This window comes from Schistocerca nitens, chromosome 1 (assembly GCF_023898315.1).
Source record: "Schistocerca nitens isolate TAMUIC-IGC-003100 chromosome 1, iqSchNite1.1, whole genome shotgun sequence".
Taxonomy (NCBI): Eukaryota; Metazoa; Arthropoda; class Insecta; order Orthoptera; family Acrididae; genus Schistocerca; species Schistocerca nitens.
In genome coordinates, this window is record NC_064614.1 from 1108371070 (window position 1) to 1108390431 (window position 19362).

Here is a 19362-nt window from a genome sequence, read left to right on the forward strand (position 1 = left end):
ATAGCCTCACTCTTGGCAATATATTATTTCAAAGTTCACTAACACAGTCCACTCTTTTTGGTTGCCTCACAAATTAGGTCTCATTTTGTATGTTATCAGTAATTTCATCCTACTATTTAAGCATGTTAGTCATTAGTAAATCAGTTTGTTGAAAATAAATAGAAAATAGAAAATTCTAATATATAAGGACTGTTACTTATTGATTGGATGTAATGTTACTGAACTGAAAAAGAATCATCATAAATGAAGAAACACTGCAACAAAATGGTGTGGCCTTATTTCACATACCTGAGCCTGTTGCCTTTCTCAAAGCAGTGCAGGATTTCTTGGCGCAATGAATTAACATCGTATCTGTTTGGATTCAGTTTGTTAGTTCCTTCGTCTGGAAAGAAAATTAATGAAATTACTAAAATTTATTCAGCTTTAAGTAAACTAACGAAAGTATACAAATCAGTAAGATACCAGAACTACCTTTTTCTTATCTCAAAAGATGAAAATGAAGAACACTGTATGTGACAAGATATCTTACCCTGCGAAGATATATTTCTATAGCATCTACATGGATTCTGGCAAGCAAGGTAACAGAATCCATTATACACATAAGGTTCTGCCCCCCTCCTCCCTCACCCCCACTTCCACAATTTCTTGATGTCTAAAGATATACCCCTTTGACTGATATCTCCTTTTCGTCATGTTATGAAATAAATTTCTGTCCTCCAAATTCAATTCACTATTTCCTCAGTAATTAGATCTATCCTCCTAGTTTTCAGCATTCTTCTGTAGCACCATATTTCAAAAGCTTCAATTCTCTTCTCATATTAACTGATTATTGCCCACTTGTCACTTCTGTACAAGACTACACTGCAGTCAAATACTTTCAGAAAAGATGTCCTAACATACAACATACAAAAAGGCTAGATTGCTACTCACCACATAGAGTTGGTGTGAAGTTGCATACATTTAACTGATATTTGATGTTAAATTTCTCCTTTACAGAAACCCTTTTTTGCTACAAGCAGTTTACATTTTGTATCTTCTCTATTTCAGAAATCATACGTTATTTTCTTGCCCAGTAGTGAATCTCATCTACACCTTTCGGTATGTCATTGCCTTATCCAATTCCTTCAGACTGCCCAATTTAATCTGTCTACCTTCCAATACTCTTGTTTTACTTTTTTATGTTCGTCTTATAAATCATTTTCAAGACACTATCTATTCCATGAAACTAACCTTTGAAGTTATTTATCATCTAACAGAACTGTGATGTCCTCAGCAAATGCCGAAAATTTTATTTTTCCTCCCTTAACTTTAATTCCCTTTCCGTATCTCTCTTTGGTTTTCTTTACTATCTGCACAATGTACAGATTGAATAACAAGGGGGATAGGCTACAATCCTGTCTCACTCCCTACTCAACAATGCTTTTGTGCCCTTTAACTCTAACTGCAGTATGTTTTGTGTCGAAGTTGTAGAAATCCTTCCATTCCCAGTGTTATTGTCTCTTTCAATTAACTTAAGTACTTTTCACAGCTATTACTATAACATTAACATCAATCTGATAATTGAGAAGTTCTTGGTGTAGTATAAATAATGCAATGAGTAAATGTTACACAACATATAACATTTACATAATTATCCATACTTAAATATCTGTTTTGTGTATCTTCGCCGGCCGGGGTGGCCGAGGGGTTCTAGGCGCTACAGTCTGGAGCCGCTTGTCCGCTACAGTCGCAGGTTCGAATCCTGCCTCGGGCATGGATGTGTGTGATGTCCTTAGGTTAGTTAGGTTTAAGTAGTTCTAAGTTCTAGGTGACTGATAACCTCAGAAGTTAAGTCCCATAGTGCTCTGAGCCATTTGAACCATTTTTGTGTATCTTCTTCGACTTGAAATGCATGCACATATTTTTACTCACTCTGTAAAACCAAGTAATCTGAAAATATTTTGTATCTGAAAGTATGTCATTTTATGTACTGGACTGTGATAATTAATTGGTTCATGCTTATAAAAAGGTACAATCGCATACAATAGGAAAGTTGGGGAGGAGTCCCCAACTTTTCTGAAGTCTTCCCATTTCCTAATAGCATTTGGTTTTACAAATAGCATTTTGAGTGCCATGTGGTACTTAAAATTTTCGAGTTCTATCCACAGTAAAAACATATTCAATTAATATTTCAGTCTGAAGTGAAACTTTAAAAGATACTTTAAAAATGTTTCCTGGAATATATAATTTACAAGAGAACAGCGATCACAGAAAGTCAGGCCACAACAGTTTGATGCCCTACAACAGTCACATTGGTGTAACAGATTTATAAACTGTGATTTTGTGTGTATTTCCTTTTGTGTATGATGATGTTATTGTTTATTATTGATAGTATAATTTGGAATTGTGTTATGAGACAATAGTTTCAGGGGCCTATCCCATTTTACAGTCAACTACTAAGCCATAGCAGAAGTTCACAGACATCTTTATCAATCATTATTTAACTATTTGTAGTAGTGAACTAATGAGTTGCATTATCTTACTTGAACTATAACAGATTTAGGCCCCAACAAACAACTTATGTTCTGTGCTGTGTGAAAGTTTAAAGACAATATGTGAAAGCTATTGCTGTTAATATTGGTGAAAATAACTGCTGGGCAACTATTTCAAACTTACTGTCCAGCGTATTTGTAGAGAGACTTTAAAGAGGTGACAGCAAGATTTTTGGTGGTTAGGAAAGATTCCTCTGTGGCCCATGAATTGGGCAGCTCAGGACAGTGCCATGTAGGTGCTTCACCTTCAGTTCAGTTTGGGATTTTGTGGTTAGGAAGGATTCTCCTATATGCAGGGTGTATACGTGGACAAGGAAAAAAAATTCCCAGATTTCTCGGTTAAAAATACACTTTCTCCCAGATGAAAACACACCTTTTCTGTGTTAAGTGACAGTATACTTTTCCTCGGAACTGTAAAACTTATCAATTTATAGAGATTGCAACGCGCTTTTGTAAGCCAGTCGTAGTTCATGTCATGTGATCTCGCCAGCTGATACAGCAGATATTCAAAGCGAAGGACATGTCATGTCATCAGCCAATAGCTTTATCACTGTTAAGTAGCGCGTGCACACAAACAGGAAAAGTTAATGGTTTAAATTAATATACATAGTGTTGCTACAAGAAAAGCAAAGCTTTCACATACAATATTGGTATCAACGATTAATAAGCTGCAAGAGAAGCTTAACTTTCATGTATAACATTGATCATCTTTGTGCGTGTTACACTTTAAGATACATCACACAAATGTGCCAGTAAAATTTTTAATAACGACATAAATGTATGATCTTTTGGGCTCAAAATTTTTCCAAATGGTCATTCTCAAAGAGTTTATTTTTAAATGAGAGTCAAACGCTCTGTGATTAAAGAAATTCATCGCACATAGTTCATCTTGGGTAAAAGGAAATTTACTTTTAAAGTAACGCTTTTCAGTCAATCATTCGCAATATTTTCCAGCGACCTGTTAGAAAGAGGTTCGTTTCAGCAGTTGCCAGAGAGCGCCAATTACAGGCATCACACCACTTGCGCAGCTACGATGACTCAAGAAGCCCGTATGTTCGTATGTGTAAAACATTAAAAGATCGTACGTTATGTCATAAAAGAAACAAGAAATCAGAGGATATTCCAAGAGCATCGGAATTTCGTGAACCATAATAACGTGCATAATTCGGTTTAAAGTGCACATTCGTACATCCAGATTCGTTTGTAAATTTTCTTGGAATACCAGTACTGTATTATTTCATTTTTGGTTCTTTATTATGGCATAATGCCATACTTGCAAGAAGACGAAAGCATGCTCTTTTGAAATGCAGAGAGCAGTTGAAATTAGCCAATAGTGTGGAATTAAGCATTTCGTTACAAATAAATTGACTTCCTCAGCAGAAAAGATTAATAAAAACCACTTTTCTTTAGCAAACAGACAAAAATCACTTCATTGTTCTGCAAAGCGATTAATGCTTGAACGAAATTTCTGCCCGGGGCAGATACCCCGATTCGCTCCTAGTGAATATGGCAGCTTGCGCACAACAGTAAAATTTTTCCGAATAGCATCTTGCTGCTACTGCTTATATAGCTAACAGACACACTTTAGTAGCCAGAAGCGGGAGAAGGTACTACACACACGAGACGCAACTGCGCATGTGCATGGGCCCGCACGCAACTGCTCACACGAATCAAATGTAAACAGTTGCGACGTCACGCTCATCGGAGACAATTTGTTGTTATGAAGCATTGCATAGTGTTTCTAAAGCCTCTGACACATTTTGCTGCTGGCAGATGCTTGTATGAGCCCTGTGTTTTGTTGTTGTACATGGCACATTTCGTTTGCAACTTAAGTTTTATTTTAGTTTTTTTCTCTCGTTCATGTTTTATTGCTGCAGTATTATTCTGCATGGCATTCTAAAAAATTCCCAGGTTTTTCCTGGTTTTCTCCCGGATGAAAAAAATTCCCAGGTTTTTCCTGGATCTCCCAGTTGTCCCATGTCATATACACCCTGTATATGACCCAGGAATAGATTGATATAGGATGTTACCATCCAGGTGCCCATTGCCTTCACTGGAGAGGTAATTTTAGGTTGTTACAGTGGCCAGGAAGGATGTTTTAGGTTTGGAGTTAGTTGGCAATTGAGAAAGATAGAATCAAATAGCATCAAGGCCATCGTTATTGGGCATATTAGTTTAGAGGAAGGTGGCACTATATCGGTAGAGCAACAGCAACTGTGTAGCTCAACAGAAGAAATTATTTTTCTCTTATACCGGGTCTCTCTCTTAATAGTTGTCAGGCACATTTTCTCTGGCACTGCAGCAAATATTTTGAATTTCATTTTTGCAAAGAGTGTATGGATTTGGTACAAACAAATACTGCTGATCACAAGGTTGATTCAGTGCCCATGGTCAATGGAAGATGACTGTTTGTTCCTGTTACAAACTAAATAATTTTTCAAGCGAAATTTTACATTCCTATTTCATAGAAGAGTCTCAGGTTAGTCTAGCGAAATATTTGTTTTATTTATATGTATTAACAAGGACACAAACAGGAAGGGTAATTACTACTCCCGCAGCAAATGAGTAACACTACTGCATGGTGGTAGCAGACAGTGCACAGCAGTGAGGCAGGCAAGTCGCTGCTGGAGTACTGGTTATTCCTCACATTTTACTGCCACTGATAATACATAGCGAAAAAACAAACATCAAACTAGATTAACTTGGGACCGTTCTAGTAATCAAGCTTTAAAAAACCATTTCATTTGTCTTGGAAACAGATGCCTTGCTGGATTGAGTGTGCTTGGTAGGGCTAGTGGCAAGAGAGTGTTTCCACTGTAAGGACCATGAGGAGGAGAGCATGCCTGAATTTGGGAATGGGGCAAAGTTGAGGCATTCGGAAAGGACTGACATTTCTGTGGGACTAAGGCTTTTGGAGGACTGGTTCACAACTGCGTTGTGGGTCTATTTCAGATCTTCTTTCTGTAAGGTAGTGGGAGGGAGTTTCTGGGAGTGCACTGAATGTAGTATATGTCTGCCAGGCAAGGCTTTGTGGCTGTGAGGGACGTGGGGGGAGGTTTTTATGGGGAGAACTCATGAGCTAGGCAACAGTGCAGGAACAGTATGCGACACTGGTGTGTGGATAGGGATGGATAAACTTCTACTATGGTGGAGGATATTGAGAGTTCAAGGTTGGAGTAGGAGATGAATAGATTGGATAGTTTTTTGAGACGGCATTGTACATGCTGCTCTAGTTTCTGAAGGGGAAGGGTTTCAATCTGGGAGACGGGGTGCCGTAATTTGGACTGCAGAGCAGGAGGGTTTTATAGATGGAGCAGAGGTTGTGCAGTGAGGTTTGGTAAAGCACGGATGTTTGCGCCTGATTTATATGGTTTTGCAAGACTACTTTGGTGAGATCTACAGACTGACAGAATTGGAACACACAGTGAAAGGAGAGGCTGCAGCCAGTGATGCATAATTTGGTGGCAAGCCTGTACAAGGTGCCTCAGGTCCCAAACACGATAAAGATTATTATTTAAATTTTGCAAGGGTGCTGCCTTTTTCAACAATCATTTTTCCACTGATGTGACAATGATTGACCAGTTTGCAATGGAATAGGCCATAGCACAGTCAGCAAAGCTGCCCTGCCAATCAAATCACACTGCAGGATCACCTGACTGGGGGCTCTCAGAGCTATGGCCAAAACACTTTACTCTTCTATTCCAAGCCGCTGCCAGGCACTAAATGACTTAGTTTCTTTACTTTTGCATATCTGTTCTCTACTGAGATGGTCCTGGGGCTACTGGAGCTACCTTCTCTCTGCCTGGATATCCTCACCAAATAATCCCCATGAGCTAATATACCAATACAGCTTCTTTTTCTGAAGTCAAGTACCCTATATCAATTACAAGCTCACACTCATTTCCAGTCTTGACAATATCCACAAATAGGTGTACAAGCTATTTGGGGAGAACTCATGAGCTAGGCAACAGTGCAGGAACAGTATGCGACACTGGTGTGTGGATAGGGATAGATAAACTTCTACTATATTGCAGCAGAGGAAAGCAACAAGGAGGTACAGTGGATGACAAGGAACACGTTAAACTTTATAAAAATACGTGAGAATATCACAAAAAACACAACCAAGATGTAATAGACAATGTAAAGCCAAAAAGGAATGAAATGTAAGTAGCGCCTATTGTGAAAATGAATACAAAATAAAATTGATGTGAAAATCAAACAAGATCACAAAAGTGAAAATACAAAGAAAAATACATAAAAACCAATAATAGAGTGAGGTGGATGAATATGGGAGAGGGGGGGGGGGGCACAGCAGCAGATGTCATTTTATTAGGTGAGATCAGTAAGTTGTATGCTTGAATATGGGATGAGGTTCTGGATGAGGTTTTGGGGGGGGGGGGGCAAGGGAGGGGGGGGGGGGCTGTTCTGTAGATAGGTGCAAGGCGCACAAGAAATTAAGTGTGGTACACAGGAAGGAACACAAAAATACTTTAAAGTGATGGGAATTAGTGGGCAATTTGAAGGTCCAGGAATAATTATACTGACACTGAACATACAGTTTGCTAGGTACACAGCCATGTGTCATGCAAAGACGAGGCCATTGATACACGATCACTCTGAAGTCAGAGCTTTGCAAAATGCGTTGTAAGCAGATGGAGAACATATGTGATTCAGAAGGTGGTAAGGAAACAGGAAAATTGAGAAAAAGGATGGACACCGACTGCTGCAGTGAGTGAGTGAGTGAGAGAGAGAGAGAGAGAGAGAGAGAGAGAGAGAAGACTGGTGCTTACATCCAAATGCAGTTCCAGTCACGTCTTAATGCCCAAAGATGGCAGTGGCCATGTGTATGTAAGCTGTGACTATGTGAGTTTCCTACATCTAATGAAGGATTTAGTCAAATAGCTGAAAATATCTAGCACTCTCTTTCATTGCACATATCTGCCTCCTGTACATGGTGAGTAGCAATCTATCCATATTGTTCTAAATTTTTATAAAGATGGTTGTAACTGTGTTTACTATAATACCATTCATCTACAAACCAGTAATTATTCATTTATTAATGTCAGCAGCTTTCAGATTTATGTCATAAGTGATATAAAGATGAAGCCTTTTTAAAATACAACAATATATATTCAAACTAAAGACAAAATCAGCACAAAATTTTACATTTATCCAACCATGGTAAGTCTGCATTACTTACAAAACACTTTCCATGGGAAACACAAACACTCAACTGCAGGCTAGAAAATGTTAAATGAAATTAATCTTATCAAATAACTACCAAAGTTAGAACTGCTGCCTTACCAGTCTTCTGCGATGACTGATTCTTCTCTTCAAGAACTGTACAATGCCCTTGAGCTAGTGCTCGTTCATAACGTGCCAATCGCTCAGGAAGTTTTGGTACTGAACGTGGTTGTTGTTGAACTTTCTTAATCTCCCCAGGAAATAACTGCTGATGCAATGTCAAGTTATAGTTGTGCTGCATTAATCCGGTTGTTGAGCAAGGGTGCCCCATTGAAGTAGTGCCACTGTGGCAAGTTATACCAGTCACAGGATCTATATGTGGAAGAAACAAAAGTTTGCGTCACATTTCATATCATTAATGAGAGACAACCAGATAACACCATTTCCAAATAACAGGAAGTAATATTTGCACAAGTTTTATTCCAATCATCACCCAAGATTATGCAAGTTACACACACACACACACACACACACACACACACACACACACACAACCTGAATTTAGGGATGGGGGAAAACATCTAAATTTCTACACTTCTGAACATAAATTTGGTGTTTGTTTCAGGATACTAAATGTAGCAACAAATCTGACACCCTATGTACCATAGTAAGCGGTAAAGAAGAGGTAGGAGAGGTAACTGTGAAATTAGTATAGGTAAACTGTCCTATTGTTGTGGTGAAATAATTGTGTACCTGTGGTACTGCAGTAGTATAAAAATGTTAACCATGTAGCCATGTCTACAGTTCATTATGTGCACTGAAATGTGTCAAAGAAAAAGTGATTATGTGATTTCATTTTCCAGCTCTGTTAATCAAAATAGTAATCATTACAGCCAGAAGGGTGAAAATACCTGCTCAAATAAACCTCAACTAGAAAATTATATGAGAACCACTTAAAAATATAAAGTACACATTTTTAACAAGCACCACGGAACGTCGAATTATAAAAGGAAAAGTTGCCTCAGAAGCTACTGGATATAGAAGTAAAAAAGCAAAGATTGGTACAAGAGACAAGCAACAGAAGTGAAGCAGCTGAGCAGGTCAATTGAACAAGAGAGCTAGGAGAGATTAATTTCAGAAGTAGAAAATGATGTTCATGTGATACAAGAATTTTTAAATAAATTACAGTAAATACTTCAATGAGGACTGAGAAGATAATATGAACAGCAAAGTAATACATTACAATGATTAGATTCTTATAAGAAGCTTAGGACAGCAGACAGTTAATCATAGTGAAATGTAAAATAACAAGTTTTAACCCCTGACAAGAAGGACAAAGTAAATTTAGACAGAGCAGAAGTGACAGAATTAGGGGACATGATAAAAAAGTGAAAACAGAAAGACACCAGAAAGCGACAAACACTGAATTTATCAAGCATACATCTACTCTTATGAAAGCTATATGCCTTCTATTCAACAACAAATGCTGGACAAAGAAAGAAATTCCGAACAGCTGGAAACCAGCCACAGTAACTCCCACATTTAATAAAGAAGACTGGGAATACACTGATAATTCTAGGAGCATTTTTTCTTTGCTCAATACCAGATATAAAATTTTTAGAAGATAGCAAAAGGACTCTCAGTAATGTTAGACAATTTATTTTTGGAGAAGCAATGGGGAGAAGACCACCTCCATCGATGACTGGTGGGGATGGCAGGAGGGAGAATGGGGGAGGTGGAAGGGGATGGAGACATTTCGAAAGCCATAGGCTCTATCTCGGCAGGCGGAGGCACAAACCTTACAGAGGCCCATGGATGCAGGCAATTCGAGGATGGCAGAAGGTCCGCATGGAGTCGAAACATGTAGATGCGCCACTGCAAATGGGAACCTGTCCTCGAAACAATGTTGTGATCGATACTGCTACGCGACTAACCAGGAGGACACAGCAGCGATGTCTCAACAGGATGCAGGCACAAATGATTTGCACGACTGGTCAGGCTGGCAGATGCGCACAGCCTGAAAGAATGAACTGAGCATAATACGAAATTTTACCCAAGAATGAGTGGAGCTCCTTCAGGTTCTTGGGTGTTGGCAGGTTGTGATGGGTTTGATGATGTGGTCTGTAGGTACAAGACTAAACTTACTAAAGTCATAAGCAAAAAAAAAAAATATGCTTTGGGGAGAAAAAAAAAAAGCACTTTTCCAGCTTGCAATGAAGACCAATTTAAGGTTTTGCAAATATTCCTCACGTGTAGGGCCCCTAACCCAGTCATTAAGGTAAGTGATGCAACAGGGGACGTCCTGAATCAACTACTTCAAATACCATTGCTAAATTACTGGCACAGACAAGCTTACAAAAGTTAAGCAATTAAACTGGCAAAGTCCAAAGGGGATGTCGAGAACCAGAAAAGTCTGAGAAACCATGTGGAATGCCAACTATAGGTAAGCATCACGAAAGTCAAAATGAAAAAGTCCCTTCCACACAGCCTAGCCACCCATGGTCGTAGCATCTGCAGAGATGAGCAGTCCCTCTCTATTTATCCTGAGGGTCTCACTGAAGCCTTCACCGACTGTAATTATCCTCCCAACCTTTTACAGAAACAACAAATCTCCCATGCCTCATCTTTTCGGTCTCCCATCACCTCCCAAAGTCCCACCGTCTGGCCGCAGGGGAGCATTCCCCTCATAACTCAGTACCACCTAGGAATGGAGCAACTGAATTACATTCATTGCCATGGTTTCAATTACCTGTCATCATGCACTGATATGAGAAATGTCCTGCCCACTTTCCTTGCCATCCCTACCACAGCAGTATTCCACTGTCCACCAAACCTACACAATACTCGCCCATCCTTGCACAATCCCTGCTCCCAATCCCTTACCTCATGGCTCATACATCTGTAATAGACCTTAATTCAAGATCTGTCCCATACATCCTCCCACCACCACCTACTCCAGTCCTGTCACTAACATCACCCATCCTTTCAAAGGCAAGGCTACCTGCGAAACCAGTCATGTAGTCTATAAGCAAAGCTGTAACCACTGTGCTGCATTCTGTGTAGGCATGATAACCAACAAGCTGGCTGTTCACACGAATGGCCACCAGCAAACTGTGGCCAAGAAACAAGTGGACCGCCCTGTTGCTGAACACACTGCCAAACATCATATTCTTCATTTCAATGACTGCTTCACAGCCTGTGCCATATGGATCCTTCCCACCACCACTAGCTTTTCTCAATTGTGCAGGGGGAACTTTCCCTGCAATACATCCATTTTACCGTAACCCTCCTGGCCTCAACCTTCGTTAGTCACTGTGCTCACCCATCCAGCCCCTTCCCTGTTCTCATTCCAGCACTACACGGCCCTCATTCCACCATCAACTAAGTCTTTTTATTTCTCTCCTCTTCTGCTGCTTCCGCCCCCCCCCCCCCCCCCACCCCTCCCCTACCCTCTGTCTAACCTGCAGCACTTCATTATTCACTATCCCCACCATACTATCCATCCCCCTCCCTGCCCCAGCATCCTCTTTACCCTTACCCAGTTGCCACTCCCATCATGCACTGGTGCTGCTGCTCGCACTGAGGTTTAGTCGTGTGTGTGTGTGTGTGTGTGTGTCTGTGTGTGTGTGTGTGTGTGAGGGAGCATGTGCATGCATGTGTGTGTGTGTGTATTGTTGACAAATGCCTTAATGGCCGAAAGCTTTAATTGTGACAGTCCTTTTGTTGTGCCTATCTGCGACTCATCATCTCTGTTATATGGTGAGTAGCAACTTTCCTTCACATAATTACTGCAGTGTGGTGTACCTTATTTGAAATATGTTCATCAGATCCTTTAACAGCTGGAAGAGATCATTTTTCATTACACTATGAGACTACCAATGTGTTAGTACGATGTGAGCCAAGTTACACCCTGCATTTAACTGATAAGACTTGATGTAATCATATATATAGGAACATACATTAGACAAATTTAAGGAACAACTGCTCTCCTGTATGCACTGTTAGTATAAAGTTCTATATCTTTTTACTAACAGGCTTCACACTGACAATATTTCTATGCCTCTTTCTTCACTACAGATGTTATGAACTGCTATGTTCCCATCTAGCACCTTAATATTTAATGCTATTCAAACACAGTTTTTTTTATAAATACTCTTATTTTGTGGTTTCTCATTAAGGTAAAGTGTCACCTACAACATATTAATACAAATATCTAGTCATTATTAGATAAATGTTTACGTAGATTACTTATCAAATCCAAAACATTTCTTTTATTTCAATCAATTTCTGTTTTTATACTTACCAAGAAATGCACTGTAACGATTCCAGCTCTCAACTGAAGGAAAGATTCGCACAAATCCACCACGGCGCTCGTATTCCATGCGTGCACAGCGAACAATTCTAGATTCTTCTGGGCTGAGTGAAAGTGAGCTGTAAGTTAAACGTGCTGACGAACTGTTTGCTCTCCTTGACCCTGTTGCTGTTACTGTAAGTGTATCTGCTGAATGCACCCGCCTACACTGTCAGAACATACCAACAGTCATTTAATAATGTTAAGCATTTTACACTATAATTTTAAGATAAACATACACAAGAAATGAGCGACAGAGGGACTACCTACATCCATATCTCTATCTCTCTCTCTCTCTCTCTCTCTCTCTCTCTCTCTCTCTCTCTCTGCCGCTGCTCCCTCGTCCAAATATAAAACACAGTCTAGTAAAATGTGGCACACAGTAATCTGTACGTCTTGTATTGGAGAGTCCTCTCGTCGGAGCAAGAATCCGTGTGTCAAATACCTGTGATCTATGTGAAGAAGAATGAGGAGGGCCTCATGCCATTTCTGTAGCTGAAAGGAGGACTGCCAAGGCTGCATAATGGGCTTTATGAGATGCAGCTTATTATCTGTCACTTCCAGCCACTTGTCTTCACATTGATGCATGATTGTGTTCCTCAACAGTGAGATGGTAGCATGCAGGGGGGTGGTACACTGAAAACCTGAGAATTGTGACATGCCTCCTTGGCTGCTACATCCACCCTTTCATTCCCCCTAATATCCAAGTGCCCTGGTTCCCTGCAGAAAGACATCTCCTCCTCCAGCCATTGCAGTTGCAGGATGGCGTCCTGGATATTCTGAACTACTTCATCTTCTGGGTACAAGTGTTGGAGAGAGTGAAGGGCACTCAGAGAATTGGAACAGACAAGGAATTTAGCACTAAGCACAACTCATCTGCTCCAGTGACCACAAGATCGCATACAATTCCCTGTCGAAGACTGTAAAGCCTAGAGACAATTGGACCTTGTGGACACGACCAGGTAAAACAGCAGAGCCCCTTGTCAGATGTAAAGACAGCTGTGAAGTTGTGATGCTCACATAAAATTTTATAACATGAAAGTATTAAAAACATTTGCAGGAGTGAATCTCTCCTGTATTGCACCAAATCTAAAATTACATTGGGTCTCTGCAGCAAACAGAATGAAAGACAGTTAAAACCCTAAATTTGAGCTTTTACTTGCTCCACACCAAGTTATTCCACCATATGCCATACTCTAATCCCAAATGGTCTTGTTGCTCATTGACAATTGTAGAAAAGGTGTTCCAGAGGTGGATGAGCAACAGTGCAGCATGAAGGTGAATTTGGAGCTGTGAGGAACTTACATGCCTGATGCACCATGAGGAGTTACCGTCAGATTGTAAGTGGCATTCCCCAGCCACAGCACAGAGACTGGGTATGGGACTGGTCCCACAAGCACATGTGGCCAGTCAATACCCTCATGGTGGGCAGCCTCAATGTTCTTCAAATAAGAAGGCCTCATCGATCCATACACTGTGCACCCATAGTATAGCCACAAACACATGAAAGCCCTGTAAAACTGGAGCAGATGGGCCCTGTCCACTCCCCAGGTCCTGTAGCTAATGCACTTTATGATGTTCAGTGCCTTTAGGATTCTGGTTTGCAGGTCTCAGGTGTGGCAACCATGGCATCAAAAATGAGGCCCAGAAACCTTACTGTGTCTTTAAAATGCAGAATGGCATCCCTCACATTAATTTCAGGTAAAGTAACTGTTGCAACACTGGAGGAGGAAGAGAGAACAACAAAATCATCCACAGATAAGGAGCACTGCCTGGGACTACTTACAATATACATGATACTGTTCATTGTTATGGCAAAGAGGGTAACACTTAAAATATTACCCTGAGGAACACCAATCTCCTGCTCAAAACAATCTGACAGCATTTCACCAACTTGGGACCCAAAAAACTGCCGAGACAGGAAAGAGCATATGAAGATGGGGAGGTGGCCATGAAAGCCCCACTGATGTACTTGTGTGAGAATACTGCATCTCCAAGTAGCACTGAATGCCTTACTGATATCAGAGAACATGCAGATACAGTGATATTTACGTAGGAACTCCTGCTGAATAGCCACCTCTAGGACGGTCAGATTGTTTATTGTGGACCAGAATCTCCAGAATCCACAATGAGAGCAGCTAAGGAGGTGCATGCTCTCTCACAACTAGACCAGATGACCATTTGCTCCAAGGTCCTTCTACACAATTTGTTACGGCAGTACTCCGACAACAACTGGGACATGTGCAGTCCTTTCCTGGTCTAAGGAGAGAGATCAGAATTCCCTCTTTCCATGAGTGGGGGAAGTGATCCGTCTGCCATATCAAATTAAACCATTATAGGATGATTTATTTTGAGACTGCTGACAAATATTGAAGCATGCAATACCGGATTGGGTCATGACTAGTTGCAGCATCACAAGTCTCAGACAGTGCCAATTCGAACTCCCACTTGGGGAAAGGGCAGTTCTAAGACTCAGAATTGTGGTATCTGAAGTCCAACCTGCCCCTCTCTGCAATCAAACAATAGTGGCAAAATGTCGGTTCCTGGCTAGCATTGGCAGTTGTTTTTGAAAAATGCTCTGCCAGCTTCTGTGGTATGTCTCAGCCTTGTCTGGAGACATCCCTGTTTCACCACTGCTGCTACTGATAAATGACTGTGTTTACCAGAAATCCTCCTGATGGCTTTCCATACTTTTGCAGAGCAAGTGGAATGGTTGTGCGAACCCAGGAACACTTTCCATGACCTTTTCTTGCTCTCCTTGCTTATGCAAATGACCTTGGCTCTTGCGACTCAAAATGCTGTGAGGTTCTCTGCAGTTGGCTGGTACTTAAACCAGCCAAGAGAAGCACGTCTCACCTGGACTACTGAGTAACAATCATCAGTCCACCAAGGTATAGGTTGCCTCCTAACATCAGTCAACAGTATGATGGACCACTTGTATAATTTGGTCTACCCACTCCTGGACACCGTGTAGTGTTCAAAAACAGACAGATGACTGAACAGTATCCAGTTAGCAAAAACAGACAGATGACTGAACAGTATCCAGTTAGCCCCTCTGACCATTCATTTTGGTGGCTTATTTTCAGGGACTGCAAGAGGGAAGTGGCCACTGGAATGAAGGTTGCCAGTGACTTCCCAGTGGACAGAGACTGCAAAGGCTGCAGAGCAGAAAGAGAGGTCAATGGCTGAGAATGACCCAGTACCAGCACAGAAATGAGTGGGATGACCTGTATCAAGCATACATAGCTTGTGAGACGTCACAAGGCTCTCCAAACCCCAACCACGGGGGCAAGTGAAGGCTGAGCCCCGCAAGACATGATGAGCATTGATGTCTCACAGGAGGAGGAGCGGTCAGGGGGAGGTGTTCCAAAAGATCTGTGAAAGCCTCAGAGTCTATTGCATCTTATGGAGATAGATACAGTGAGAAAAAAGTGATCTTCTAACAGACATGAATTTCAGTGGCAACAGCTTGCAGGTCAGTAGGCAGGGGGAAGGCAGAAAAGTGGTGAGAGTTATTGACGAACGCAGCGACACACACCTTGGCCCTTTCCACAGTTAGGTCATCCTTGCGATAGAGCATATAGCCCTGTAGTCCAATAGTACAGGGGCGCTGGACACTTTAAAATGTGTTTCTGTCACACACAAGCACAGGGGCTGGGGCTGGGGATATTCCTGTGCTAAGAATGTCAGTTCTTCCACGTGTGTCCTGAGACCAGTAATGTTCCACCGTATAATGGGAGCCATCCATCACAGGGGTAGAACTTTCAGCCTGACTTTCTGCCAGGGAGGGGAGCTTGTAAAGGGTACAGGCTCAGTCTTGGGGTGAGATGATTGCTCCAGTCCGTCACCTATGTCCATCATCTCTGAAGAAGATCCGAGAGAGACAGCAGATAGACAGCAGAGAGGATGTCTACACTGTCAAACTATGCACTTCGTCTCCTTCAGTGGGTGATTCTTCACCTTTGACACTTTTTTTTGTCTGAGGGAAATTCTGGGGGAAGAGGCAGGCTTCAAAGGAACTGCAGCACCACAAGTGCATTGACAAATGCAGGTATTAGTGCTGACACTAGCAACCGCAGTTTGTGTAGAGGCATTGGTTTTTTGGACTAGATGTTTGGGAATGGAAGCAAAGGAGGCAGCAAACGTGGATGGCTGCACGGTCTTTTATATTTTTTGGCTTCATCACGTGGATGTGCTTTGTTGTCTTTATCTCCTGGGTCTTCAGTTCTTCAAGTGAGACACTGCAGCCTCTATTCCAGACAGTGTGAGCACCAGAGCAGCTGACATTTTGGAGGAAAGGAAAACCAACTCTGTTGCAGATGGCGTACCCCATTTGAACACAAGTGGCTTCACTCTTATAACAAAATCATCCCTTCCATAATGTTTTGAACACCCACAATGACTTCCCAGCACAACTGACCTTTAAGTTGTTCTTGGGGAATGTCAACTAGATTCCTGCAAGTCACAACACCTTTGGTGTAGCTCAACGTCGTGTGCAGTTTGGTTTAAACTGCACACTCCCTGAGGCATTGAGCTTTCTGGAGATTCTTCACTTGTTGGTAACTAAACATTTTGACCAACAGGGTCCCTTTTCATTAAGCATTTGACAGATCTAAAGGTTCCCACAATGCCCTCTAAGACTTTTTGTATATAGAATGGTGAAACTTTATCAAAGCTACCCTCATTCTGTTTAACTATAGTACACACATTTTGACAACCAGCATACATTCTGTTATTAACTGGCTGCCCAAGCCCTCTTGTTTGATTGAGTGTTGGCATCTTCCAGCAGTTCACATTCTCTGCAGGGAGGAGGAAGAGAAAATTTTGAAGATTCCATCCTGGTCCCATGAGCAGCTAGGGAAACAAGTCCACATAGACAGAGCCCCACATAACTAGGTAAGACTTATACAACTGAGGTGCAGCAGAAATCACACAGGTTGTCTGTGAACAACTATTCCACGTCAACAGCCACGTACCTCATCATTGTGCAACACTATTTGAGTTTAAGGCTTTTTGTTTAAGAGGGTTTTTACCAGCCTTGTGATCCGGGTGTTCAAGCCAAGATCCCCATTCCCTGTGATACACAACATTCCACTGCCATGGTGCACTGTGGTTGCTGAAGCATGCCCGGATCTTACAACATGGGACTGGCGGTACTTATCAGTCCCCAGCTCAGGAACCGTGGCGTCACCAAGCCCATATCCAGCAAATGAATACTGAGCCCCTGAGGGGTTTTAGAGTTTTTTGGTTGCTTATAAAACTATTTTCACAAGTTACCAGTATGAATGTTTTGTATATGTAACTTGTTTTATAGCACACCAACATTTGTGGTTCACAGTTAATGGGAAAGAATATATCAGTCCTGCATTTCATTGTATATCAACACAAATAAACATGTGTTTGGGAATTTTCAGTAGCTTCCATTGTCCTTTGCCTAATCTATGAGTTATCTGTAGTAAATTGCCATTTGTGATTTAGTCACTGCAGCGCATATTTTAACTAACATATTGTGTTGCATCTAGTTTTCCCTTTAAGAGAAGTAGCCCTATATATTAACTGCATACATCATAACTTAACTCTGTTTTCGAGTTTGCTAATATCCATTTCTCAAGCCAGCTTGGCTTGTTCTTTTGGGTGAGTGAAATCCATTTTTTTTTCTGTGCAGTTGATTATGAAATTTGTGAGTATCTTACATTACAAGGAGGATTTTGACAGGTCTACAATTTCTCAACTCATTGTCTCTTATTGTAAAAAAAAAAAAAATAAAAAAAAGATTTGTTACAGTTTTGGAGCATTTAAATACAGCCTGCAACTAATTTTGTGAACCTTTCCAGCTTTAACCATTTCTATTGAACACTATTATCTCCAGATATCTTTTTTTACTGCGTGCCTCATTTGCTATTGCTTCTGAAAAATTATTTTCATTATTAATTAATTGTCTGTATTTCTATTTCATTTCAAACATTTAAAGCAAATTAAATAAAAATTTAAAGAAATATGAATTCTTGTACAATTCTCTTAGTTATGTGGCATTTTAACTCTTTAGATGTTATGTGTACTCATATGTACAAAGGTCACATCTTTATTCTTCATGTTGTAATATTCCTTTCTCAACATAGTCACTCTGGTGACAAACACATTTCCCCCAAAGAGAGAGATCAGTTTATTGGTATCACCACTGTAGAATAATTGACTTTTGTTGATGGAGCCACAACCTCACATCTGCTTGCACTGCTTCATCACTATCAAGTCCTCAAAGGTGTTCTGTAAGATTTGGAAACAGATGAAAATCTGATGGAGGCCAAGTCAGGACAATGTGGAGAATGATTGACAACAATGAAATCAAGGCGTTGAACTGTTACAGACATTGCAGCACTTTGCGTGGTCTCGCATGATCACAGTGAAGGAGAGGGTTTTCCATGTAGATGAACACACTGAATTCATGGGACTCCTATACAGCACAAAATTTCTCAAACACCAACAGAGTTACATTACACACTGCCATATTACTTGCTACAAGTCTGAGCCCTCTAGTGAAAGGTGGCTAGATCTGCATTGGTGAAGCAGGAAAAGTTGACCAAATAATATGCATCACATGTATTACCCCCAACCAATATTCAGAACAGAATAAAAAAATTCTGGAGCATTACTTTTCATCTCATATTTACATACATAACTATGCTTTGTTTTCTTCTTCCACTGCTGTTTTTAATCATTTCTTTAATCAAATTCCCACAATATTTTTTGCACCTGGGAGCGAGGACTCTTCGGTCAGCTTATCGTGAGTTTTTATCTTGATATTTCACAAGAACACATTGAACCACTTGACATTTTAGGCACAGTTTTCTCAAAATCATTTACAGTGCAATGTGTCTTTCTTAGTCATGACTGTACTCATTTACTGTTACATCACTATATGTTTCCGTTAAGAGCCATGGGAGGCCATGTGCAATAATATTGTGGTCTCACACTACCCTCTCACATTCTCTGAAAAATATTTGTGAGTAGTTTGTCTAATTCAGTACATCCAATGATGATCTTATTAACATTTCTTCAAGCTCTGATCTCTCTAACAAATGCTGTAACCCATTTGAGTTTTTTCCCTTTTCCTTGGTTTCTCTTTAGTCACATTTTTTGCTTTTTTCCCTTTTCACCTGTATTTATAAAGTCTGTTTTTGAAGATAAATATTTGTTGCTTAATTTAATGTGGTATACTTCTGTTCTTAAATAAATTCTCAATCTACATTTATTATTTCCTGCCTAATTGGTTTGTTTGTTCATAAGATTCACTCTGCA

At 40.6% G+C, this 19362-nt stretch overlaps 1 protein-coding gene across 2 annotated transcripts in view; it reads right to left on the bottom strand.

Moving 5' to 3' along the window:
* The window catches only part of LOC126198852 (tubulin polyglutamylase TTLL5), a 215010-nt gene that overhangs the window by 32987 nt on the left and 162661 nt on the right, over nucleotides 1-19362 (bottom strand). For both annotated transcript variants that reach the window (XM_049935443.1, XM_049935451.1), the window contains 3 exons: nucleotides 12019-12235; nucleotides 7836-8087; nucleotides 289-382 (listed from right to left, as the gene is read on the bottom strand). In XM_049935443.1, the coding sequence (XP_049791400.1) occupies nucleotides 289-382; nucleotides 7836-8087; nucleotides 12019-12235 (563 nt within the window). The remainder of the gene's footprint in view (nucleotides 1-288; nucleotides 383-7835; nucleotides 8088-12018; nucleotides 12236-19362) is intronic.